This window comes from Nannospalax galili, unplaced genomic scaffold (genome assembly GCF_000622305.1).
Source record: "Nannospalax galili isolate Female #2095 unplaced genomic scaffold, S.galili_v1.0 scaffold593, whole genome shotgun sequence".
NCBI classification, from domain to species: Eukaryota; Metazoa; Chordata; class Mammalia; order Rodentia; family Spalacidae; genus Nannospalax; species Nannospalax galili.
The window spans coordinates 666388-693700 of record NW_008332686.1 but is presented as its reverse complement, the minus strand read 5'-3'; the positions used below and the strand labels follow the sequence as shown (position 1 = coordinate 693700).

Below are 27313 nucleotides of genomic sequence, written 5' to 3'. Positions count from 1 at the left end.
TTTTTGTTTCTGAAAACACACATTCACTATATATCTCAGACAGACATTGATCTCACCATGAAGTCTAGGTTTCAATCTTTCTGTTTTTATGCCACAGACTCCCCACATTTTGGCTAAGGAACTTTTTCTGTCATGCCCAGCAACTGATCCTAGTTTTGTAGGAATTAAAGGAGAAATCTGTGCACATCCTAACACCATGTCTTTAATCTGTCCCTGATTCTGATCGATTTTTATTTGTTTCAGGGCTTTCTTTCTGGAGGGCTAAAGTTCCTTCAGTCAGTAAGCAACCTCTCTCTACAGAGAACTAATTCTGCGAATTCTGATCCTGGGTTTTTCTCACACAAGAGATTGAACACTGATTATTATTGTGAATTGATTTCAATGTCAGGGTAAGTTTCTTGTGATGTGACTTAATACTGAAGAGATAACTTGGATAGATTCACAGATTTGAAGAAAGAAGAGAGGATTATTATCCATTATTAACTAATTTATATATTGTTTTACTCTTTGTGATTTCCTGTAGAAAATCTTATGTGGAAGCATTGAGACTGAATTCAGGTAAAAGCTGACATCTTTTAAAGCCATCTGGAGATGGCTCTCTTAAGTTCCTCACCTTCCATCAACTTGTGATAACTAATTAGGGACCAGAAGAGAAAGCAGCTTAGCAATATATCCCAGAAGCTAGAATGAATTAATAGAATTAAATTATTCTGATTTTCAAGAATGTGTTCTCTCCACATCGTCAGTATTATTTAAGAACTTTTCAAGTTCATGTGCTGGGGACAGAAGAGGTTGGAGCTAAAGTATGTTGTATATTTAGGAAGAATTTCCTGACAGAAGCCTTTTAAAACTATATAGAATAGTAAACATATGGCTTCCAATATGTTTAAAACAAGGGAATAACAATGTATCCTTGTGTCTGTAGCAAAGAGACCTTTGCTACCTACTGAGGCTGCTCTTCTATCCTAACATTTGGCTTCAGCATCTATTTTAGACAGCTAAGCCATTGTTCATTTCTTCACAGATTTAATAGAATAGTTAGGGCTATGAGATTACCTGATTCATAATTCCCATTCATCTCAGATGAGATGCTTGATGTTTCTGGGCTTCTGTTTCCTCATTTTCTTGATAGGATAACGTAACAGCCCTCACTGTGATATGAAAGGTAAATGTAATAATGAATGCAAAAGATCTCCAAACTTAATAGAATATATAAGCACAAAAGAAGGAACAGCTTTTTCCACTGACATTTGGATTATTATTTGGACTCATTTGTTTCATCCAGGACCATCCACTCATGAGGAAAAATGGAAGCTAAGACTGAAGTTATGGTGGAGAAGGGATGACAGACTTACATTATTATCTGTTGATGACACAATATTTTTATCATCCCATGATTTAGGCTTATGTGCAAGGATTTTGTAATCTGAGTTGTACATACGAATTGTTAGGCTCAGGGAAATAACTTTAATTATTTAAATAAGTGTATCTTTGAAATGATCAGATTAGAGTACACTTAACAAATGGTTCTACTTCTGAGCTTTAGAAGTAATCTTTCTTCTGGATTATCACTGAATTTTACTATAGAATCATTAACTGAAGTATAAACTCAAAGCATAAAATTATATTGCTGAATGATTATGCAAATGAAATATAAAGAAATAATATACCATTGACATTGAGCATATAAGAGAAATAATGTAGATTGACATTTTCAGAAGTAGGAAAAGCTGAATTTGAATTTGGCTTCAGTGTTTGCTAATTGTGGAGAATTTGTTTCATTCTTTCCACCTATGATGGTTTACATTCACATAATTTTCCACTGTCTGAGTCACAGCAAGTATTCACCGAGGATAAGGAATACGTAATATCAATACATAAACCAGATACAGAAGGTGGATGTTTGGATGCAAATGATAACTGTCTCTGATCAGTAGACAGTACATAGAAATGACATTTCCTAGCTCTCTTCCCACCACATGTGTACTAAAGGAACATAAATATAAAGTTTTCAAAATTTCCAAGGTTTATTGAATTTTTGTGAATTTCACACAACATATTTCTATTGTATTTGTATACCCTCCATATATTTACCCCACTTATTGTGCCCCTATCAGATTTCATGAACATTCTTATATATATTGAGGGCTATCGAGTCATGTTTGTATCCCAAAATGTCCTTTGGTGTGAATGCATACACCTCGGCCTTGCTAATCTGTTTAGAATCACAGGTTTTGGGGTGGAAGTAATGATGAATGAAGGTCAAATTTCTAGCTTCAAAGTTCACAAACATCAAGCCCAGCCTGGTCTACATAGCAAGTTCCAGGCCAGCTGGGGCTATAGGGAGACCCTGTCTCAAAAAGAACTTCCCCCCAAAATATACAAAGTTCACAAGCAGAAGAACAGAGGGAATGTCTTGTACACCTTGTACATAGGTAGATGTGTGTGTGTGTGTGTGTATTCATGAGTATGTACCTGTGAATGTATATGTTCCTGTGAGTATATGTGTGTGTGAGTGTACATATGTAGGTGAGTGTGTGTGTGCATGCATGTATGTGAATGTTTGAAAAACAGAGTTAAGTAATGCAGTGGAATGAAATATAAAAGATCAAAAGATTAAACCATGGTTGTGCTAAATAAGTTATTATATAATATTGACTCATACCCACACTATTTCCTGAACAGTGCTAATTGTATAATATTCATAGGAATATGTATGAATTAATTGAGGGGGCAGGATTTCAAAGTTTTCCAAATAGAGTGTCACAATAGAAAGTAAGAATTGCATCCATGAAATACAATGCTGTTGTGGAATCAGTAGGGTTGAAGCTTCCATCAGACTTTTACTTTGAACGTTTGGTTTAAGCAGAGTAAAAACATGCTAAGATTTCTTCCAGGGTGAGAAAGAGGCCCAGCATAGTCAGTGTTTACTAACGAAAAACTGTTCCTTTTGCAGATTCTCCAAAGCAGAGTTGTACACGTTCACCAGCTCACAACAAATGGGAAATGGAAGCAATGTGACTGAATTCATTCTTTTGGGAATTACAAAGAATCCAGAGCTGAGAATAATATTTTCTGCTTTGTTTTTGATCATATACACGGCCACGGTACTGGAAAATCTACTCATTGTAGTAACTATAACCAGAAGCCAGAGTCTGAGGTCACCCATGTATTTTTTTCTTGCTTCTCTGTCAATCATAGATGTAATTTACTCTTCTGTTACTGCCCCTAAATTGATTGTGGACTCTTTCTCTGAGAACACTACCATTTCTGTGGACGGTTGCATGATGCAATTCTTTGGTGACCATCTCTTCGGTGGTGCTGGCATGATCCTTCTCATTGTGATGGCCTATGATCGCTATGTGGCCATCTGTAAACCTTTGCACTATGCAACCATTATGAATACTCTGGTGTGTTGCCTGATGGTGGGTGGGGCTTGGGTGGGGGGTTTCGTACATGCAACAGTTCAGCTTCTCTTCATGTATCAAATACCTTTCTGTGGCCCCAATACCATTGACCACTTTATGTGTGACTTGTTTCCATTGTTGAAACTGGCCTGCATGGACACCCACATCCTGGGTCTCTTGGTTATTCTCAACAGTGGGGTGATGTGTGTGACCATTTTCCTTGTTCTCATGGCTTCTTATGTAGTCATCCTCTGCTCCCTGAAGTCTCACAGTTCTGAAGGTAGGCGCAAAGCCTTGTCCACATGTAGCTCACACTTCACAGTGGTTGTGTTGTTCTTTGTGCCGTGTATTTTCTTGTACATGAGGCCCGTGGTCACTTACCCCATAGACAAGGCCATGGCTGTGTCTGCTATCATTGTTGAACCAATGCTAAATCCTTTGATCTATACCTTGAGGAATGCAGAGGTGAAAAATGCCCTGAGGAAGCTGTGGATGAAACAGGGACCTTGAATGATCAATAACTGACGTGCCAAAAAACAAATATGTTAAAGAAACCAGTGAAGTCCCTAGACATGCATTAAAATACCCATATTTAAGCATCATGAGCTTTTCTCCTTATAGAATTGTTTTTTCTTTTTCTATCTGTTGGAATATTTTCCCAATGATTCATTTGCCTGGCTTCCCATCACTTTTTTCATTTCTAGACGTTTTCCCACTTGAAAAGAAAAGGAAGGACTTCCTGATTTTCTATTCTCATTGTTTTTGCTCCATCTCTACTTCAGTGCCCAGTCCTTAAATGTGTGATTTGTAATCACAGCTTATACTTTAGAAATATTTCGGAACTGGAGAGATGGCTTGGTGGTTAAAAGGACTGACCTTGCAGAGGACCGGAGTTCAGTTCCAAGCACCCACATGGTGGCTAACAACTATCTGTAACTCCAGTTCCAGGGCCTCTGATGCCTACTTCTGTCCCCCTTTGGGCATTGCATGACATGAGTGTACTTAAACACATGAAGACAATACACACACATGTAAAATTAAAAAAATAATAAGTAAATTTTAATAAAAGAAATATTTCTGGAAGGATGGCTGGGGAGATAAGTTCAGTTGCTGAGGTGTGACTGTGAAAGTGTATGGATCTAAAGATGATTCTTTACCAGAATCACTGTAAAAAGCTGTGCATCCAGTCTTGTGATTGTAATTCTAAAATGGGTGAGGCAGCAATGGGCAGATTCCTAGGACTTGCTGGCCTGCCAGCCTGGCCAAATCAGCAAACTCCAGACCCATGACACACAGTCTTTCCAAAAACAAGGTGTATGGAATCATGAGTTACAGCCACCAAGTTGATCTCTGGTTTCCAATACACAAAAGCAGACACACACACACACACACACACACACACACACACACACCTGTATTTTCATGTACACCCATAAGTACTTTAGGAGTCAGAGGTCCCACAGTTTGAATGCTGCAGGTGTACATTTTAGAAAATATTGTATTGAAACCCTCATATGTCTCTTGTCATTCTTTAGAGAAGTATTTTATTAATTACATTATTAAACTATGTAAAATAAATTTTGCCAATGTTATAATATATTATAATGACTTGGAAGAAATATTTCAAACTATTTTATGGCGCTTTCTTCCTTTCTTTGTATTGTCAACAGACTGAATGAAGTCCAAAAAATCACTCTGATTCCTTTTTCCATATCTACAATTTCCTAAGTAAATTATTTATTTAAAAAAACCATTTTGTATTGTCAGGATTAGGCACAACATATCCATCTTCAACTACATAGACAAGATCTGTCTGACCACTCATTCTAAAATTGTGGTTGACCTTTAAATTTCCAAAAAATTTCTTCTCTGTTCCTTAGACCTCATCAGCCTGAATACCTTACTTTCTTCAACATTTACTTTCTGAAACAAATCTTGATCTAAATCTTAAAAAAAAGTGGGACAGGATACTGTAAATAATCATTTATAAATTATATGGTTTTATTGGTTTTATTGTAATGTGGAGTAATAACTATGCATCATGACCTAAACTTACCGCAAAGTAGGAACTGAAAGCTAAATTAACTGAAAGAAAGCTACATCCCTAAATATCTACTGGTATTATCAAAGTGAATAGTACGGTTCCCCATTTCAGTGAGAAGATCTAAGACAGGAATGGAGAACACCCACACACCATAGTAACAATTTTGGTAGTTCCTCAGCATCCATTCATCTAAATATTGCTTCCTACCTGTCACACAAAATGGGTTAAATAGGCCTCAATCCAAAGCCAATAAAACCAGTTCTCCTGCAGAATCAGCTTAGATCTCTACTGCAGACTATGTCCTTACAATCATGAAATGCTGTTGATTTGACTTTTGATACATATTTGATATTCTATTATGTCTCATCACTTTTAGAGCTGTTTTCTTGTTCCAAGATGCCACCATCTTTTACCTCATGTATTCTGATTTGCCCTTTCCTAAAGTATTTCCTTTAATCTCAGCATCTCCAGTGCTATTTGACCCTCAGCACATGACGCAGAAAGGTCTTTCAAGATGTTTCATGCCTTTCTTGTCTTCTTACCATTTTATCATATGCTCTTTCTATGGGGGTTTCCTGTGACGTTTTCTGACTCCCTGTGACAATTTCCCCCAACCATTTGTGTAAGGAACTCACTGTATGTTAATTGATGGGAGGAGCTAATATGCCAGACTGTTCTCCTCTTAGACCTGCTGTTTTCATTGACATCAGATCCTAGAGTATCTCTATTGAAATTTTGTGAATTTTTCTTCAATAGGAGATATTAAACAATGTATTCTAGTTTATCTCATAAAAGACCCTAATACAGGGACCTCATCCTATTTTTTCCCCACTGAGCTATCTCAAACATAGTATCTTATCCATGTGGTCAACTGGATGTCCTCAGAGACACTGGATGGATTTCCCATGATGATGGCAGGCAAGATATTACACCAGTCCTTATATACAGTATCAGATTCAAGGAATGAAGCCTAGCAGTGAAATGTCCTCCATAGGTGAGATCATTAGTTCTTTTAATCATTTTTTTATTTCCTTTGTGTATGAGTGTATTTTCTGCATATGTGTAACTGCACTCATGTCCTGCAAGGTCTGAAGAGGTCATAAGAGGACATTGGATTTCCCTGGAGTTACAGATGATCGTCAGCCACCACATGGGTGCTAGAAATCAAACCCTGGTCCTCTACAAGAGCAGCAGTGCTGTTAACCACCAAACCATGTCTCCAGTTCCTCATTACTTAAAAAAATAACATTGTTCTAGAATGATAACTAAAATGGTATCAACATGATGATTTTTAAGGCAACATAGAGCATGTTCAAGATTCTGGGAAATAATGAGAGTTTTGTTGGCTTTTCAGGTTGGTGAAATACTTGTGATCTTATTAGCTTTTTCCTGCCTATGCTTTGACTGCACTGTCAGCACCTACAACATCACTTCATGAGAGTGATGACATGCCTCCCTTACCTCATATTCCCACCTGATGGTACCTAGGAACATTGTCCCAAATTTGATAACCTTGATCTTCAACTAATTCTATCTGGAAGTACCTAGGAGACACACCTTTGGGGTTGTCTGTGAAGGCCTTTCCAGGGCAGGTTAAATACAGGGAGAAGGCCTGTGCCTGACATGGGCAGAGGATTTCTGGCAGGATCCCAAATGTAAAGAGATCTGAAGAAAGAGCTGTACTTCTTTGCCACTGCCTTCATGTCCTGCTAGTGTATGCATCTGTCTTGTTGTTGCTGCCACTGCTGCTGCTGTCCATATTGGAAACCATCTTTTTTGGACACCTAACATGTTCTAAACACCAGTGGCCTCCCAAGTATCCTTCAGGCCTTCAGGGCTGATTGTGAGTACCGAGACTTTAAGTTTTGTGGACTGAGCAGATATCAAGTCCTATGGCACTCCACTGAAGAGATGGGTATTGTTGGACTACCTAGGCACTACTCTGTAAAACAATATAACAAATCCCTTTTCATCATATGTGTTCATTCTCTTGGTTCTTTTCCCTTACGTAAACCTAAAAAATACCAATTCTCATATGAGGAGTGGGTCTATGGAAACAGAATTATAAGGCTGGATTTCTCCAATAAGGATAGTATTTACAGCTGGGTTTCTAATTTATCTAAAGCTAAGTTTTTTCTGTGATACAGAGAGCACTGTATCTATGATGTAACTTACTTAAAAATATATTTAAGATGAATTCATTTGATGTTCTTGGTTCACTCCCCGTGAAGAGAAAGGAATTTAATGACTCTCTATGAAATTTCTGAACGTTTCTAGAAGAGTAAAGAATGTAATGATGCTGTCTGATAACTTCTAGCATATCTGGATAAGGAACAAAGGAATGGAATCAGTTTAGTGATTAAATTCTTCTGCTCCAGTTGCACATACATGGTTTACTAGGATTCTGATTACATCCTGAGAAACAAAATATTTCTCTATGGTAGTCATAATCCAAAGTTCCAAAACCTGTACCCAAACCTTAGTCATAGGATTGGCTAACTTGCTACAGAAGTTAAAGTACCATCTTCCTAATGTTTCAGCAGTAAAAGTGATTGGTAGGCTATGGGCTCCTGTAATTTGGGACAGAGATATGTGGGAAGACCCTGGTGGTCCCATGATTTAATGAGGTCATTGAATTCTCAGATTTTGAAGGGTTTGTTATTAGTAAGGAAACACTTTTCTCACCATTAGTGGCAAATGTATCCTCTGCTCTCTCCACTCATCACAGCCTTCCCTACCTTTGCCTGAGGGAATTGAAATCCTTCAGGACATGCCTTGAATGAGATTCTATGTAAGAAAATACTGATGCCCCAATGGGTCCACCCTCAACCCCCCTCTTCACCTCTAGACCTATAATACTGAAGGCTCAACATTCCCTAGAGATGATATGGCCCATAAGGAGGATCATTGCAGTCATAAAGAATTTGCATTTCTAATTAATACAAGTAGAAGTCTGTGAATGTGACCAGGAATGGATTTTAAAAGAATCGGAGGGAGGTAATTTTAGATCAGTCTGTGTAGGAGTGATGTAGGAAAATTGAGCAAGGAATCCATATTTTATGCTGTAACTAGCACAACTGTAGAAGTGACAATAGTTTACCTCATTGCTTGGCTGATGTGTGGGTCAAAGATGACCTGTTGTGAATAAACTGGAGACACCTGACATTCTTTGCCTAAATGCCGATGAAGGCATTCAAAGGCTCAGAATAAAAAGAAATGCTGGGATATATTGCTTCATAAAAACCCCATAATCTATAGTAGAAGATCCAGATTATTTGGTATAGCAGTCATTGTGAACAATTACTTGTTAAGGACTTGAATCTTGCCATTATACGTTTTCTTGCCATTTTAGGGTTTGTGGCAACAAGCTCATGCTATTTTGGTATTTCTGTCTCAGTGTGTTTCCTTACACATTTAACATTGAATCTTTGCCCTTTAATTTCTGATATCTTCACTATCATATATCATGGAGAGGTTCTTATATGATCATGTTATTTGGGGTTATTAATAAGTCTTGCAGAAAATATTCCAAAATTTCAACATAAAAATTTGGTCTTTGTCATGAAGTATAAGCCCTTTTTCTACCTCACTTGATATGAGGTTTTTGTTTGGTTCTTAATTAGGAAATAGTGGTGAATTTTATTTAGCACTTTCTCTGCATTCTTGACATCATTACAGGATGTAATCCTTCATTTCACTGATGGTATCATTTGTGTAAATTGAATAACTCTTGAACCCCTCAGCTAAATCCCATTTATCATGGTATATAAAGTTCTTGAAATGGTAGAGTTCTGTTGAAAAAATTTTGCATCTGTGTTCATCATTGGCCACAGGGAACCATGATGAGTATTCGTGTGTGCTCTGGGGCATAGATACAGCAAGGTCACTGGAGTCATGTCCTAAATATTGAGGTCCACCAATTTTTGGGCCAAGACCACTTTAGGCTCCTAACCTACTGTTTTAGTGTTTAACTTTGAGAATGCTCTTTTGTTCTTATTTCTTTGTATACCAATTGAGAAGAATGAATTTGATAATCTCTAAAATCTTGCCCATTTTTATATCTTGATATTTGTACATTTATTGATCAACTTCCTGCCATATTCTTAGCTAACTCATTGTAATGATATGAAATCCAGGATTATATTCAGTTTAGAGTGAAACATGACACGAGTATAATAGTGTTAACCTACATTTCCAGCTACTAGGCAGGACGAGGCAGGATGATCATGGCTTTTCAGGTGACCTGAGACCTCATTTCCACAAACAGATGAACAAATAAACAAAAAACAATGAGACATGGTCCATCCATTTTCAAAGTATTTTTCATTTTACAGAGGTCTTAAACTAAGCACATGATTTTTCAATTTAAACAGTATGAATTTATTTGAAATTTACAAATTTCTTAGTTACAACATCCTGGGTAAGTGAAATAAAGACACTAAAGAAGTAATATTATTATATCATAAAATGATTTTGTAGATAATATAGAAACGGCTTAAAAGTAAATCAGAATCAATGTATATTGTCTTTCAATAGTGAATTTAGGTCATATGAGAAATGCTGTTTAAGCAGAGATAGTGGTATGTTATTAAATGACTTTGCAAAATAAGTGCATTGGAAATTCTAAATTCTCCTGAGAAGGGAAGTAAGAAATTCTCAGAGGAACCTCAGAACTTGATACATTTCAAATTCCCAAGTGTTTACCAAATCAGGTTTTTTAATGCCTCCTCCAATACTGAGGATGAAAAGAGGTCTTCCTAAGGTCTTACTTGAAAGGTGCTGTTAAGGTAGGATAATCTCATTTAGGTAAGTTTTTCCATGGGCAGCTCTGAGGAGCCAAGTAAAGATCAATATTTAAACTAGACAGTCATTAATATAATTTCAGGTTGCTTTTCAGTACTCCTCCTCTGCAGTACAAGAATTAACCTCTCCATACATCAGTTTTCCTATATGTAAAATAGGAACTACATGTGGGTACAAATAAAACTTTAAAGCATAAATTTACAGTTTACCAAATTATTCACTTTGCTTATGAGGAAAGGAGGCTAAATTTCCTTAGTTCTTGAACTTTTCAGAATTTTGAATATTATTTCAACCACAAAGCATGGAGTAAGAGATGAGAAGGAACCATTGGAACCTTCACAAGGACAATCAACTTTCTTTGAAAGTAACTTCTCAACTGAGATAATATATTTTTGAAGAAAATGTTAAATATAGGTGATAACATATCAATATATTCTTGATGCATTAATTTTCCATATTTTTAATCTATATAAAACATTGTAGTCATGCTTTTTTCAAAAGAAATGTATAAGTTTAGTAATGTTGTAGTGAGTATATTTTTGTCAATGAAAGGGTTATGCAGAATAGTACCTACCTTCCTACAATTCTTGAAGACATAAAGGGATGGCTTTCTGATACCACATGAAAATGGCTTGGTTTTGCACAGAATCATTACTAGGACTCTTCCTTCTTGACATATATTGAGTTTGTTCCTTACTAAGAGCATACTGCTTAGAAGTGAGCTATTGGTTTATTAATACCCAATCCTGTGTGAGAGGCCAGTGAAAACACCATTGTAATTTGTAGAAGATGAGCTCTCAGAATTATATATAAAAGTAGCAAAGTCCAAGGATATCTATCTCCCCAAGGGCCAAGAATATCTTATTTGATGAAATATAGAAAATAATTGTTCCCAAGTTCTAAATTCTTCTCACAGGAGTTATGTGCTGAAGTGATAAGAAGGCCAGGTAGATCCCTTAAGACTAGGCAGTTACAATACAGTTTCATACTACCAGTGCTTGTTTTATCTTCAGTATAAAATCATCTGGAGGAACGAAAAGAGGATGGGGGTTGGTGAGCAAGAAGGGTATGAGAGTAGAGAGAAATTGCTGAGAAGTAAAAGAAAAAAAAATAGGTTTAAAGGGAAGGATATCAAAGAGCAAAAGCCCTAGTAAGTAAACATATTTTGTTTGTAAAAATGTTGCATTTGACATGCTTGTTAAAAATCTAACTATTTGTGGCAAACACTGCCTTTAACTGCCTGATGCAAAAGTTAACCAATAATTCTAATATGTTGTTGCACTAATATTTTTTTTTTCTTTTCCCATTTCCCTTCTTGGGAAGCTCATGCATGTGCCCTCTGAGGCCCTAGGACTCACATACTAACATATGACATTTTTAGTTTGGGTTTCTACCAGTTTATGACATTCAGGAAGGAGGGACTTACAAAGAAACAAATCCTCAGGACCCATGTATCATTCAAGCCCTGCCCGCAGTACCCAAGATTGTCTCAACACATGACAGCAGTTTCTTCAGGTGATCGCTGCAAAAGTTGAATAATTTTTGCTCTTCATTATATTCCGTGTCAAATAAGCCTTGTGAAAGCAGTACTCCTACTAGCACCCTGGTCCAAGACACTGTCTCCTTTCAGCTGGACTGTCACAATAACATAGCAACTGGTTTCCTGTTTCTCTTGTCACTCTGTGTCCCAACTTTTACACAGTAGCTGCAAAGAGTCATATGAGAATTAAGTCAGATTACGTCATTCTGCAGTGTGAAATCACTGAGTCAACTTGTCATCTTTAACAAAGTAACACACATCACAGAGGTCTAAAGTGTTTCAAGGTCCACAGCCAAGCCATCCTTGCTCAGCCCACCAAGCCTCATGCTCCCTCAGGTCACTGAAAGCACCTTAGCTCCTTTCACAATGGAGCCTTCATTTAGATGTCTTCCTAGCTCCTTCCTCAGTCTGTTATGGATTCTCTCTCAGTGAAGTCCGCCATGACTGCTTTATCAAATATAATACTTTGCTCAGTTCTCCACATTTGATTTAACTTATTGTGTTGTTCTCAGAATAGGAATTCTGATACGCTGTATAATTCTTTGTTTGTTTTTTATTCCCCAACTTCTTCCTTCACGAAGACATCAATATATACAGTAATTTTCACTACTATATACCCAATTCCTAGAGTGACGACCACATTATAATCAGCACATATTTGGAAATATTCTTATAAATGAATTATTGGAGAAATATAATTAGTAAACAAATCTTAACACTATATTCCATTTAGGTAACTCTTATCATACACACAGATACATGCATACACTAAAGCATATGTACCATGGATAAATTGATATAATTTTAAAAATGTTTTATTTGATTGATAAGTATGAAAAAATTAGCTAATTTCAGGTAGTAATTAAGCTAAGTGGTTCATTAAGAGTTCTCTATAGTGTATTTTTCCTATTTTGCTTCAAATAGAAATATAATTCCAAATACAGTGAAATACAAAAACTAATATGTATTAATACCTAGGAAGAATATGTGGAGTTACATGATATTTTTCAACAATGATTTTATGACCACTTGTTAAAAGATTATAAAGGGATTTCTGTATCTTTATAAGAAATTGAGGTTCATTCTAATTTTAAGATAAAAATAGCATGTTTCTCTTCTGTTATGCCACGGAACAAGTAGGTTGCATTATTGAAATGTTTTCCTCTGATGTGAACAAACAAGTTTACCATCACATTTGCTGCTAACTAGGATACTGGTTGTACAGGTTAACCTAGCACTTTAGAGTTCATCAGCAGTGTTCACAAAAAGGAAACAGAATGAATGTGACTGAATTCATGGTCACGGCACTGACACAGAGCCCTAACATGCAGAGAATTCTGCTTCTGGTGTTATTCATCACCAACATCGTCATTGTCATGGGAAACATGCTCATTGTGGGGACTGCAGTCTGCACCCAGACCTTGGACTCCCTGATGTACCTCTTCCTGGCTTGTTTTATATTTGATAGACACATGCTATTCCTCTTGTATAATCCCTGAAATGATTTACTATCAGAAACAAAAGCTATCTCATTCAATGGCTGTATGATGCATTTCTTAGCAGCTTCAGAGATTGTCATCCTGGTGGCTATGGCCTATTACTGCCACATGGCCATCTGCAGACCTCTGCACTATGTGATCAGGATGAACCATCACACCTGCTGCCTCCTAGTGGGGATGTGTTGGATACTGGGCTTTCTCCACTCTTTCGGGCAGATTCTAGTTACTCTTTGGATCCCTTTCTGTGGCTCCCAACGTCATGGATCATTTCTGTTGTGACATTTTCCCACTGCTGCAACTTGTGTGCACTGACACTTTCCTTCTTGGTCTCTTGGTTGCTGCCAATGGTGGTGTGATCCCGGTGATCACTTGTGCGATGCTCACACCCATTAGGAATATTACACTCTATGGATTTCTCTGTACATATGTATCTAGGACAGAGCTCAAGTTGCCAATTAAACACAATAAGAAATTAACTAATAAAAACAGTATATTATAAAACAATTTTATGCTGTGAGGACATTAGAAGGTCAGAAGAGTTAACTTAAACACAAGTACGTTGATATCATGACACCCAATGATGTAACCTTAATACATTCAAATGTTAAGGATGGGAAGAGCATTCTGGATGTGCTGAAAAAAATGGATAATTTGTGTATTAGGAATGACCCAATAGGATTATGTCAGGTTTCCTCACAATAAAAAGAGTGGCTTATAATTTAAAATTAAGTAATATTTTATATATGAGATTGTGCTGAATAGCTTTAGTTGTCAACTTGACATAGAAGGATAGAAGGCACTTCAATTGGGAAATTGCCTCCATTCGACTGGCCTGTGGCCATCCATGTCTATGGGGTATTTTCTTGACTTGTGAGTGATATGGGAGGGCCCAGATCAGCTCACTGTGGGTGGTTGTTTTACATTGTGTAAGAAAGCAGAGTGAACATGGGCTAAGGGAGTAAAGCATTAAACAGTGTTCCTCCATAGCCTGTGCTCCAGCTCCTTCCTCCAGTTTCCTGCCCTGAGTTCCTACTTTGGTCTCTTTCAGTGATGAACTGTGTCCCATGAGATGTAAGCCAAATAAACACTTTCCTCCACAAGTTGGTATTTGCAAGAGTATTTTGTCACAGCAACAGAGAAACAAACTAGAACATGAATTTTCTATTTAATATTTTTGTACTGTGGTTGATCAGGGACCCAGGGACAAGATGAAATTGCTATATCTTATATTATTCCTTAGACATCTTTTATTGTTTGTTTTTAGACAGCTATTTGTAACCCCTAGTGGCCTGGAACTCATAATGTAAAGCAGGTTGGCCTCCATTTCACAGAGCTCGATCTGCCTCTGCCACCGCAGTGCTGGAATGAAAGGTGTGTGCCACTACTTTGGGCTCTTCCTTAGGCCTCTCAACCGACTCTTACAATATGTTTTAAGGGCATATATGGTTAAGAATATTCCTAATTCATATAAGAATGAAAATGTACTTCAGAGAAGATCAATAGCCATAACAAAGTAAAGCGAATTAGCGATCTTATTAATATTTTCCAAATCAAAATTTAATGACAATTTAAATGTTTCAAAGTGAATAGAATTGCATAAGTCAGAACCACTCATTTTGTAACTACTCAAAATTCATTCTTTTCTAATTTCAGAATTGAATGATTTCTGTACATAAACAGTTTTTACTGAAAATCATACCACCTACTGACACCAAAAGTGGTATGAGTAGAGTTTAAGCATAAGACACTGGATTAGAATCCTTTGATACATGATTAACATATGTAATTTTAAATGTATATTGGGTTTCTTATTCTACTGAGTAAAAAATATTGGTGATCCTAAAACTAATAATTTTAAACCTGTATAAAAAACATTGAGTTTAAGTGTTTGGTCACAGCAACCTTATTCAACTGAAAAATTATATAATTATTTTACAGGAAAAATGAAATCTGAAAATAAACAAAACCACAGAACAAGCCCATCAGCCTTGAGCCTGAATAATGCTCTCACTCAATAGCCTCTGGTGCTTTTTTTCCTTCCACAATTTTTTTTGGTCTTTTTTTAAAAAATAATTTTTATTGATTTGGATGTGTAAAATATTTCAGGATATCAAACTCATTTAGCAAATCACTTTTTACATAGTTCATCTTAGAACACATATTGAGCCTCTCTCTGTTGCATAAAATTTGTATATCACGTCCTATTTGCTCTTTCTGACTTGTACGACAAGCACATATTTCTTATATGAAGTTTAAGTAATGCAAACATGCATAATGTTGAAAGTGTATGTGCTTGTATATACATATACCTAATGTTCGTCTTTTTATTCTATTTCACTCTGGTTTTTGAAAATATATTATTAATGTGCACGTATGATGTACATGAGAGTAAACAATTCAGAGGACAATTTTCAGAAGACAATATTATTATGTAGGTTGTCTTTTCCATTTTAATAAGGATTCACGTGATCAAACTCAGTTCTTCATGCCTCATGGTAAGCATTTTTACCTCCTGAGCCATCTTTTCAGCCCATAGTCTACTTCTCTCTTGATTCGTAAAGGATAATTTATACATTAAATTATCAACTATTTTAATTTAATTTTTGTGATTTTCATACAATATAATTTCATGGTATCCCCCACCTCCCCACCCAATTAATATACCCTCATATATATATATATATGTGTGTGTGTGTGTGTGTGTCTGTGTCTGTGTGTCTGTGTGTATGTGTCTGTGTGTATGTGTGTATCTGTGTGTCTGTGTGTGTGTGATGAGGCAAATCTAATTTGTAACTCTTAATGTCCTTCAGTGTGTATCCCTCCACTGGATCCCATTTAACCTATCAAAAGTCCCACACTCTAAATGGACTATCTCTATCTCTCCCAGCAGCTGTCTGTTGACACAATTTCTTAGGTGTTGCTCCTTTTATTATATGGAATATTCTCAGAATAGGATTTTATTATGGTTTGTTACTTAAAATGTCTTTTGATTACATATACCATAAATGGTACCATGAGTACATTAAAATCATTGGTGGCAATTGAATGCAGGTGTTTTCAAAAGAACAACTATCCTGGAATGAACTCCCCAGTCAAAAGACACAGACTAGGTGAATGGATTAAGAAACAAAACCCATCTTTTTGTTGTCTGCAAGAAACTCATATCACTTTCAAAACAGACACTATATCAAAGTGAAAGAATGGAAAAAATATACAGGCAAATGGCACTAAGAAAAAATCAGGCGTAGCAATTCTAATATCGGACAAAATAGACTTTAAACTAAAACTAATCAGAAGAGACAAAGAGGGACACTTCATTTTGATCAAAGGAACAATGAATCAAGAAGATATTACAATCATGAACATATAGTGACCAAACTCTGGTGCACCCAACTTCATAAAAACAGTACTACAGGACTTTAAGGCCCAAATTAATCTCAACTCATTAATACTAGGGGACTTCAATATCCCACTGTCTCCATTAGATTGGTCAACAGGGCAGAGAGTTAACAGAGAGACACGTGAATTAAACAATACCATATATTAAATGGACTTAACAGACATCTACCGAGTATTCCACCCAAGCACCGAAGGACATACTTTCTTCGCAGCCCCATGAAACCTTCTCCAAAATCGACCATATACTGGGGCACAAAATAAACCTCAAAAAACCACCAAAAGATTGAAATAATTCCATGATTCTATCAGACCAAAATACAATAAAGCTCACAATCAACACCCAAAGAAGCCCTATTCACCGCATGAACACATGGAGATTAAACAACATACTCCTGTATGATGAATGGGTCAAAAGAGAAATTAAGAAAGAAATAAAATTATTCCTGGAACTAAATGAAAAGGACAATACAACACAACAAAACCTCTGGGACATGCCGAAAGTGGTCCTTAGAGGGAAGTTTATAGCTCTAAGTGCCTGCATCAAAAAATCAGAAAGAACACAAGTAAATGACTTAACATTGCAACTCAACACATTTGAAAAGCAAGAGCAAACAAAACCCAAACCCAGCAGACAAAACAATACAAAGAATCAACAATTCCAATAGCTGGTCCTTTGAAAAGATAAACAAGAATGACAGACCGCTAGCCCAGTTAACAAAAAGATAGAAAGAGCACCTTCAAATCAACAAAATCAGAGATGAAATGGGAAACATCACAACAGACACCAGAAAGACACAAAACATTATAAGGGAATACTTTAAAAACCTATATGCTACTAAATTTGAAAACCTAAAAGTAATAACTGATATCTAAAATCATGGGAACCACCAAAACTAAACCAAGAAGAGATTAACATCTTAAACAGACCCATAACGCAAAAAGAAATTAGAACAGTAATACCTCCCAAGCCCATGTGACCCCTGAGGAACAGATCCTCAAATGACCTTAAGAGTAAAAATAAATTGGTTTATGTGGACCAACTCTATGGCTTTAAACACCCAAAAGGAAAGTATAACCAAAGATTAAAGGGGCCAGTATAATTTCTTAAACGTTCATATGCATAGCTAAAAGTGACATAACAAGCAACAATGCCAGACAGGCGATACCTTCTTTTGAGTTGTTGGCCATGGTGGCCAGAGGGGATTCCCAGATAGTAACCCAGCATAGAACTTGGAAAATGAACAGCAGATCCTAATCTTATCCAAAGAAATATTGACAACTGATTGCTGCTAGAAGAGGAACAGATGACCCTCCTAAAACAAAGATCTCTAGATAGGCTGACTAGATTCAACAGAAGGGCAAGTAGTGGGGAATGGCTGGGTCTACCAGCAACACAGCAGACGGTAGCAGGGATATCAGAGTATAAGGGCTCTAGCAGGGGGAGGGAGGCTATGGGAGGGTGCTATCTGGGAAGTGGGTGTATAGTCAAATGAGATGGTTTGGGATGGTCTGTGTGATACACACACACACCAAAAAAAATCAACAAATTTTTAAAAATGTATTGTATTTGAGGAGGAAGCATAAAAATTTACATCATGTTAAAAAGTGACTAAAAATTACCTTTGAAATTTACCTGATGACTTTATAGGCATACACAGGTGCCAAGGACCCAAGTGCAACTGATTATGACTAGTAATAATCAAATACATACAGATTAGAGATGCATGCACCAACATCTCAGTGTTAGTAGCAACAACAATGAGTCTCTCTGCAAGGAACAATATATTCTAAAATGAAATGGATAACTTTTTTAAAGGTTAAAAACTCATGCAGTTTTATGTCTTACAGGGTTTATACTGAGTTCAATAATATATAACTATATTTATTCAACTGTGAACCTAGGAACTTGAACCCAATTGTGAAAGAGATGCACTGTTGTTCTGGAGTGTGTTACTGAATATTTTAAAGCTGTAGTGAAAAGCTTTTAATCATGTAGTTATTAAAAATTAAAAAAGTATAATGAGTAAAAAAATAATTCTTCAAAGCATAAAAAGTTTCTCCTTAATAATTAGTAGATGTGAAAAAATATCATTGAAATCTACTGATGACTTTTTATCCATGCTCAAATACCAAGGAGCTCAGAAAGTAATGGACTGTGACTAGTAATAATCTGATATATAGAGATTGGAAAGGCATGTGCAAACATCTTAATGTAAATTGCATTAAAAATGAAGTTTTCTGCATGAAACTCTGTATTTTAATAATGAAATGCAGTTCTTTTCTAAAGGTTAAAACCTCATTTAATTTTATGACTTATAGGGTTTATACTGAGTACAGTATTGTATAACTGTAATAAGTCAACTGTAAACCTAATATTGTACAGCCAATTTTGTAAGAGATGCAGCCTAACTCAGAAAATTGTTATTGAATATGTCAATGCTGATGTAATGATATGCTTTTTCTAAGTATGTGGTTATTAAATAAATAATTTTTAAATAAAATGCATACACAGAAAATTTAAAAAAATAATAAAAATATTTTTTCCAAAAAACAAAAAAGCACATCTATCCATAAAAGAATCATTTTTAAAGTTTTATGATTTATACTTAGATCCATGAACCTAGAATCCTCTATAAAATCTTCTGTACAAAATGACTTCTGAGATGAATTGAAAGAAAACAGGAAGCTACCAGCAAGTTGACCAAAGAATGTTTTTTTCACCTTAGTAAGCTACCATACTTATAAAACTTTGCATTTAATAACTTTTAAATCTTTAAGAACTTTTATTCTGGCAGCTGACACATCTGTGGACAAATTTAATTTCTGCTATGTGCAAAATATGGATCCTTATATTCACAGACAAGAATGCCACTCACCACTCATCAAACAAGCTTCCTTTGAAACACACAGAAACTATTACAGAGTTCCAGAACTGTTCACACACAAGGATGACGTGTCTGTGAAATGCCCAACCTTAACTGACAATCTAAAATAAATCCTCTGCACTTAAGGCTCACAGAACATAGTGGAACAAGGAGTAGAGAGAATAATATATCTCTCAACTCTCATCAACTAAGCTCCCTCATGTAACAGAGGACGATGAACACAGAAGGCCACAAATGACCAATGTAGAGATTAAGTGTCTGCAGAGTGTGGATCCTTGGACAGACATCCTATACTATACTTCACCCACCCAGGGTTCAGTGGGGAAGAAAGATTGTAAGAGCTAGTGGAGGAGGTGCATGAACACACAGAAATGAAATCTTGCTGGCTCCTGGGACCTTGCTCATATGAACTTACAGCAATTGTGTCAGCATGCACAAGACCCATGGAATCTCAAGCAGAAACAAACCCAGAACTGTAGAAATGGACAGCAGGCCGCAATCTTATCTGAAGAACTCTTGGGTAGCTGATTACTTCTGGGTGGGGAAGAGTGGCTACTTAAGAGAGTGGCCCCAGGGGATGATCTTGAACTGAAGGACAACTGGGGAACACTTAGTTGACTCCATAGGCCTTAACATGAATGACATAAAGCATGAAATTCAGTGGGGGGCTATGGAAGGTTGCCGATCAGGAAGGGGGTATAAAGGCAATTAATATGTTGTATATCAAACACACAAAAATTCAATAAAAATATATAAAAAAAGAGTACAGGAGGAACGTGGTCTTGGAACATTATATACTCATATGAAAATGTTCTTATCAAGCCCATTACTGTATACAATGAATACAGACAAAATAAAAGGAATTTTAAGCCTGAATTTTCTCTTCAGTCATTTGAAGTATAGAAAAATACATGACCTGATGTACTTATTCAGAGTGGACATGATATCTCTACTATGTTTCTAAAAATAGCATCTTAAAAACTCAGTACATCTTATGGGTTCTGTGTTTAAAGCACAGACACCCACATTATCTCTGTTTATGTAGTAGCATGTTGTAGTATTACAGCGACAATGTGATTGAAGGAAAAATCATCAGAAACTCTTCTCAGTCAGTGTGAGAATCAGGTGATAATGATTACAAAAAGTTTGAAAAACATTCCTCTACCCTATGGTTAATGGCAAGGGAAGAACACAGAATACCCAAAGGCAGAGGTTAGCCTCTCACCTATGGGCATCAAAATTGCTAAAACTAGATACTTCCCTCTCAAGAAACTTTCCATTTGAATATATTAACGACTCGGTTATAATACGTGAGGCCTGTTCTAAATATAGGGTACTCTTTTTACTGTTGGAACTGTATGAGAGAAGCAAAGTTATTACTCCAAAATTTCTAATTTGACAAGGTTTCAGAGTATCAAATACTATATATAGAGAAATAACTTAGATCTAATTGTTTGCTAGCCAAGAAACATGTGGAAACAGTCTTAATAGCAGCAGGTTTTCCATAATTAGCTATTACACGATTTCAATGATAGCCTTTAAAAAAATTAAGGGACCGACAGAGGAGATGAAAGATAATCTCAGCTCTGGGAACTGGCTAGCTGGCAAAGATAATTACTATTCCCTTTTTAAGTGTGTATTTTTAGGTAGTTTAGTTTTGGAGTTTGATGAGGTTACCAATATTTGTGCTTTGCTTTATTGTTTGTTTGTTGTTTCTCTTTTTTTCCTTTTAAAGCATCATCTTGGCCTTACCCAGTATAGCCCTGTTCATGAGAAATAATGATCGTCACAGGAGTGGGTGGAAATTTACTGGTAAAGTGATTAGATCCTCAGTCAGTAGAAATGTGCCCACAAAGGGATGCAACTGGAGTGATGCAAGCACACATGCCTTGAAAACCTGAGCCATTTGCAAATGACACTGTAGCCTCATTTACCCAAGGGACAATATGTAAATGGGGTTTGTAAATATGAAGCTCCTTATGAACAGTGATCAAAATATAGCCAAAAGGTAGGCACTATGCCATGAATTATGTTGCAAAGATCTACTGGCTCCGTTTTGGAGAACTGTTCCTATGTAGAGGGCAATTAACTCTTTATTGTGCCAAGAGGCTTTTTCCTACTAAAGTCCTTGGACATACATGGATCATCTGTCTTTACTCTTTTTTTATTTAGTTAGAAACTGTTCCCACCAATATAACTTTCTCTTGGATGACTGGCTTATCTAGTCCCAGTTTTTATTCTTTTCCAGAAGACACATGAGCATTTTCCTTCTGGATCTTAGGTCACCTTAACTTAAGCAAGTTGCCTGCACAGTCTGCTTTTTACCTACTGGAATCATCAGGCTTTTTAAGATCACAGAGGGACATGCAGATGAAACTGAATTGGCTCTAAATTATTTGGGAATAAGCATGTTACTCTTAAAAATACATACTATTTGAAATGATTGCAATAATTAATCCTCCAAAACAGAGTCAATACTAGCATTCCTAGTACCCTCTATGTATTTGTATTTTCAATGTTTCAGTATTTCAGGCTGTTTCTTTTATTGAAGTGTACAGTTAACATCTTATGATGACCATCCCCGAATTATAGAAAATCTGTAGTTATATGTTTTTTAATGTTTCTTGGCAAGTTTCTAAAATTTCATATATGGAGGATGTGCTGGAGGATGTGCTGAAAGCAGTTCAACAGCGAAATGAGAGACTAAGGTATGTTTCAGACCTTGAGTTTGACCATGCCATGTGTATGAACAATGATGAAAGATGGTAAGTGGGATTTTTGAGCCAGGATGCCAGGGGACCAACAGCCAGGCTCTATGATGGTGCTTTGATTTGTTAAGAAAGGGGTGGCACTAGTCTTTCAGGGGCTGATGATTCAATGCCATTTTTCTTTGAATGAATTGAGTTTTATAGAATGAAGTTAATTAATTAGTGTATATAAAAACAGTATTCAAAATTTGATGGAACTGTAACAAATTAAAAATTCCTAGTATTCTCATGAATAGATAAGGAAGCATGAATTAAATAGAGAATATAAATGAAAAAATTTAATATATACTCTATACAGGTGATTGTGTCAAATGTCCAGGATGACAGTCATGAAGGAAGTAGGGAAAGATGAAGGAGCAATGGATTTCTTAACAGAGAGCTGAGGCAGAGGCAACAGGAAATTGAAAAGCTGGCAATAATGAAAATTGATCATGCCGAGTAATTGAGTGATAAGCTACAAACAATTCTCTTGCATATTATCGCCTTTATATTCACAACCATGTACAAGATATCATGTGTCATGTTAGGCAAATTGAAGACTGTAAAAGTCATGGAACTGCTATGAACTTGATGACATATGCTCCAGAAAGATAGGGTGAATCTCAATGGCTCTCCAAGTTTATTTCTTGCGTCTGAAATTCTGAAATAATAGATAGCCCTCAAAGTTCTGATCTTTTCTTTCTTGATTCTTTTGTTTGTTTATTTGTTTTAAGATAAGGACTTACTATATGCCCCAATCAGTCTTGATGCTAATTGAAAAACCAAACTGACCTAAATCTTGCAACCTTCCTGCCTTAGACGCAACAAAGTTTGCATTACAGGTACATACCATCATGCCTAGCTATCTCACAGTTTTTCTAGAAATTAGAAGAGAAAATGTGAATTTAATACCATATTGTTAGTCAGCCACTGACACACATTGACTTTGGTTAATATTCTGTAGCTTTGTTTTGTGGAATTTAATGTCTGGTGGCAGAAAGTGGCCTGGCTGGGACAGAGAAAAAGTCTGATACACTCTGACCAAAGACTTCTCCACTACACAAAGTGCTTAGCTGTGTGATTCTATAACACAAGAGATGAGATACACTGACCTCAGAGAGAAATACAAGAAGAGGGTGGAGATTGATTATTATGGGGGAGATTTTCAATGTCAGATTAAGTGGAAGGTATGTATAATATTAGTAATTTAGAAAGAATAGTGATGGATTCACAGATGTTAAGAATAGGATATTATTTACCATTATTACCTAGTGCATATTTTTAAACTATTTCAATCTTGAGATTGTTTACATGAAATATTACTTAAAGAAAATATTTTTAATTGTTTTTCTCCAATATTTTTATTGAGTTTTTGTGCATTTCAAATAATACATATTAATCAAATTTAGACCCCCCTCTCTCCTTTCTTCCCCCCCATAGCACCCAAACCAGATTTCAGGTAGTCTGTCATATATGTTGTCCTATCTGGTTCAGTATTTGTACCCAGATGTCCCTCTGTGCAAGTCCATCTATTGGAGTCTAGTTAGTCTGTCATGAGTCACTTCCTTAAAGTGACTCCCCCCACAGTAATCATTTGCCAATAGTTCCTGGCTAGGTTTGGAGCTTGCTGACAATTTTCCCAGTTCTATGCTGGGTTTTTGTCTGATTGAGTCAGCATGAGTCCTGTGCTTGCTGTCACCACTGTTGAAAGTTTCCAAGCAAATTCCCAGAGGCCTGAAGGCCTCTTTCCTCATGGTCATGCATCAAACCCAGCTCTTGCAAACTTTCTGGCCCCTCTTCTGCAATGGTCCCAAGATATTGTGTTTTTAAACAAGGAATTTTGGAGCTGGCCGCCTTGAGCCCTAGCCTGCCACAGGCTTATGACAACAATTGAGAGAGAGGCAGAGAGAGAGACACAGAGAGAGAGACACACAGAGAGAGAGAGACAGAGAGAAATATAGTAATGTACCATAGGAGTAGGAGAGTTAAAGAATGAAAATAATTATTCTGATCTCCAAGAATGAGGTTTCTCTATTTCAAAAGAGATGCTCAAATTTTTTAAGTTTGGGATCTGGAGACAGAGAGCTATCAGATTAGTATATATTGTAGATTTACAAAGAATATTCAGGCAACTGTTCATTTTGTTTAGGAAAGCATAGAATATTGAAGCACAGGTCTGTAATAAATTAGAGTCAATGACAAGCAATGTATACTTATGTCCCTAGCAAAGAGAAAGTTCACTACTTATTGTGACAGTTCCTTTATCCTAACATTTGGCTCCAGTAGCAATTTATTTTATTAATATGCTTTATTCTTGAGACTTTTAAACAATGAAATATCATATTTAACCCTGTTTAATTGACTCATGTGATATGCAAAATAAATGTGATAATGAATGTACCCTATCTTCTACCTTGATAGAATGTATAAATGTAAAATGAAGATTATTTCAATGATATATTTATTGTTTTGTTGGGCTCCTTTATTTCATTTGGGAACATCAGTTCACAAAGAAAAATCGAAGCAGGTAGATGAATTGGGGAGGGGTAACAGTGGACCTAAAATGTCCTTGAATACAATATTTATACCATCTCAGTGATTTACATGTATGTGCAGAGATGATGGCAGTCAAGTTGTACATATGGCTTGCTAGCCATGTAAAATGAATACTGTGAAATTCTTTCCTTACCTCTTAAACTTCACTTTCTAATCTCAAAATGAAAAATATATATTGCAGGTTGTTGCACTGTGTGAGACACAGATGTAGTTAATGAACTATCATCAATATGTTTTCCTATTTCATTCTATTAGACAATGTGATTTTTGCATGGAAAACATATATTCATTGATAAACGGCAAATCCTTGGAATATGACCGGCCTCATGATTCTTCGACTAGCAAACTCTATAAGTTCAAGGAAATTTGTATAATATTTTCCAAGTGTTTGGATGCATATAATAATAAATGAAATTTAGGATCTAAATGGCTTCAAAGTACCAAAAGCAGACAGTAAGAGAATATATTATATATGTGGACTTTAATATTTGTATTGTTTTTTCTTGTTTCCTTTGATTTTTGTTTGTTATTTGTGGAAAAAAATGTTAAAGGCACTGAAGAGAATGATATAAGGAAAGATAAATGATTGTGATAATCTGGTTATCATTTACCTTTTAGCTCTCACCCAATATTGGTCACGGTTCCAAAGTTTGGTAATTATATTATATTCCTAAGAATATACATGAAATAAAATGATGAAACAGTTTCCAAAATATCCAAGCAGGTGGAACCAGGACAAACAGCAAGAATGAAAGGTAAGATTTTTCTGTGGTCAGTAGGTTTGAAACTGATGTCAGACATTTTTTGAGAGGCTTTCTTCTATAACACTAGACACACACAAATACAAAATAAAAAACCACTAGATTAAAAGATATTAGACAGAGTTAGGAAAATGTCCAGCACATCCAGTGGTTACTAATTAACAATAATGTAATGTCCTTTTGCAGCTTCCCCAGTGCAGAGCTCCATGCTATCACCAGTTCGTATTAATGGGGAATCCAAACAATGTGACTGAATTCATTCTTTTGGGAATCACAAAGAATCCAGAGCTGAGGAAAATATTATCTGTTCTGTTTCTAGTATTCTATGTGGCAACTATATTGGGAAACCTTCTCATTGTAGCAACTATAGCCAGGAGCCAGAGTCTGAGGTCGCCCATGTACTTCTTCCTTAAGACTCTGTCGCTCATAGATATCTCCTACTCTTCTATCACTGTACCCAAGTTGATTGTGGACTCTCTCTCTGAGAACACTGCCATCTCCCTAGAAGGCTGCATGTCCCAGCTATTTGTTGGCCATTTTCTGGGTGGCATGGGGATCATCCTTCTCATTGTGATGGCCTATGATCGATATGTGGCCATCTGTAAGCCCTTGCACTACATGATCATCATGAGTCCTCGGATGTGTCGGGTGTTACTGGGAGGAACTTGCATGGGGGGATCCACGCATGCAACTATTCAGCTTCTCTTTATGTATCAATTACACTTCTGTGGACCTAACATCATTGACCACTTTATGTGTGACTTGTTTCCATTGTTGAAATTGGCCTGCATGGACACACGTATTCTGGGTTTCTTGGTCATTCTCAACAGTGGGGTGATGTGTGTGACTATTTTCCTGATTCTCATGGCTTCCTATGTAGTCATCCTCTTCTCCTTGAAGTCTTGCAGTGCTGAAGGGAGGCGCAAAGCCCTTTCCACATGCAGCTCACACTTCACAGTGGTTGTGTTGTTCTTTGTGCCGTGTATTTTCTTGTACATGAGGCCTGTGGTCACTTACCCCATAGACAAGGCCATGGCTGTATCTGCTATGGTTGTTGAACCAATGTTAAATCCTCTGATCTATACCTTGAGGAATGCAGAGGTGAAAAATGCCCTGAGGAAAGTGTGGATGAAGTAGTTGATACTGGGTGGTAACTGATTTACCAGCCAAGGAAGTAATAATATTCCACAGTAGATATAGTTCCCAGGGGTATCTTTGGAACTTCTAAAACAGATCGAGGTACCAGTTTCCTACATTAAAAAGTCTGTCCCTAGAACTCCACACCAATATATTTTCTTCTACATCTATCTCAGCACTAGCTATTAGGAATGCTTAAAGAAAAAAATTGTTTTTTTTTAATTTTTTAAAGTTTTGCCTGTCTTAAGCGTGGGTAGTTCTTGTGGGTTCCGTGGCAATTTTAATATCATATGTGCAACTGCCCTGCTCTCTGGGAAACAGTGTTTTCTTGTAGCCATCCATCACATCTAGTTCTTAAATATTTCTACCCCATCTTCTCCAGTGATCTTTGAGTCTTGGGAGGTGAGGGTATGTTATAGGTGTCCAATTTAGGGCGCATTACTGATTGTGGGTGTCTGTATTTACCGTGATCTACTGCAAGAAGAAGCATCTCTGGTGAGAGTGGAGAGATGCATTAACATATGTGTATAACATA

The 27313-nt window shown here is 36.4% G+C and overlaps 2 protein-coding genes and 1 pseudogene across 2 annotated transcripts; all 3 read left to right on the top strand.

Moving 5' to 3' along the window:
- Positions 1-2999: 2999 nt before the first annotated feature.
- On the top strand, positions 3000-3917 carry LOC103729604 (olfactory receptor 4C6-like). The gene has a single exon (XM_008827681.1). The coding sequence runs from the start codon at positions 3000-3002 to the stop codon at positions 3915-3917; it is 918 nt and encodes a 305-aa protein (XP_008825903.1).
- A 5908-nt stretch (positions 3918-9825) lies between these two features.
- On the top strand, positions 9826-13792 carry LOC103729635 (annotated as a pseudogene).
- A 12077-nt stretch (positions 13793-25869) lies between these two features.
- LOC103729603 (olfactory receptor 4C6-like) lies at positions 25870-26778 on the top strand. Its single transcript, XM_008827679.1, has one exon. The coding sequence runs from the start codon at positions 25870-25872 to the stop codon at positions 26776-26778; it is 909 nt and encodes a 302-aa protein (XP_008825901.1).
- Positions 26779-27313: the final 535 nt, after the last annotated feature.

Bases quoted from the DNA above. Each gene is read 5' to 3' on its own strand.
- LOC103729604 (XM_008827681.1), top strand. From the start codon at position 3,000: ATGGGAAATGGAAGCAATGTGACTGAATTCATTCTTTTGGGAATTACA.
- LOC103729603 (XM_008827679.1), top strand. From the start codon at position 25,870: ATGGGGAATCCAAACAATGTGACTGAATTCATTCTTTTGGGAATCACA.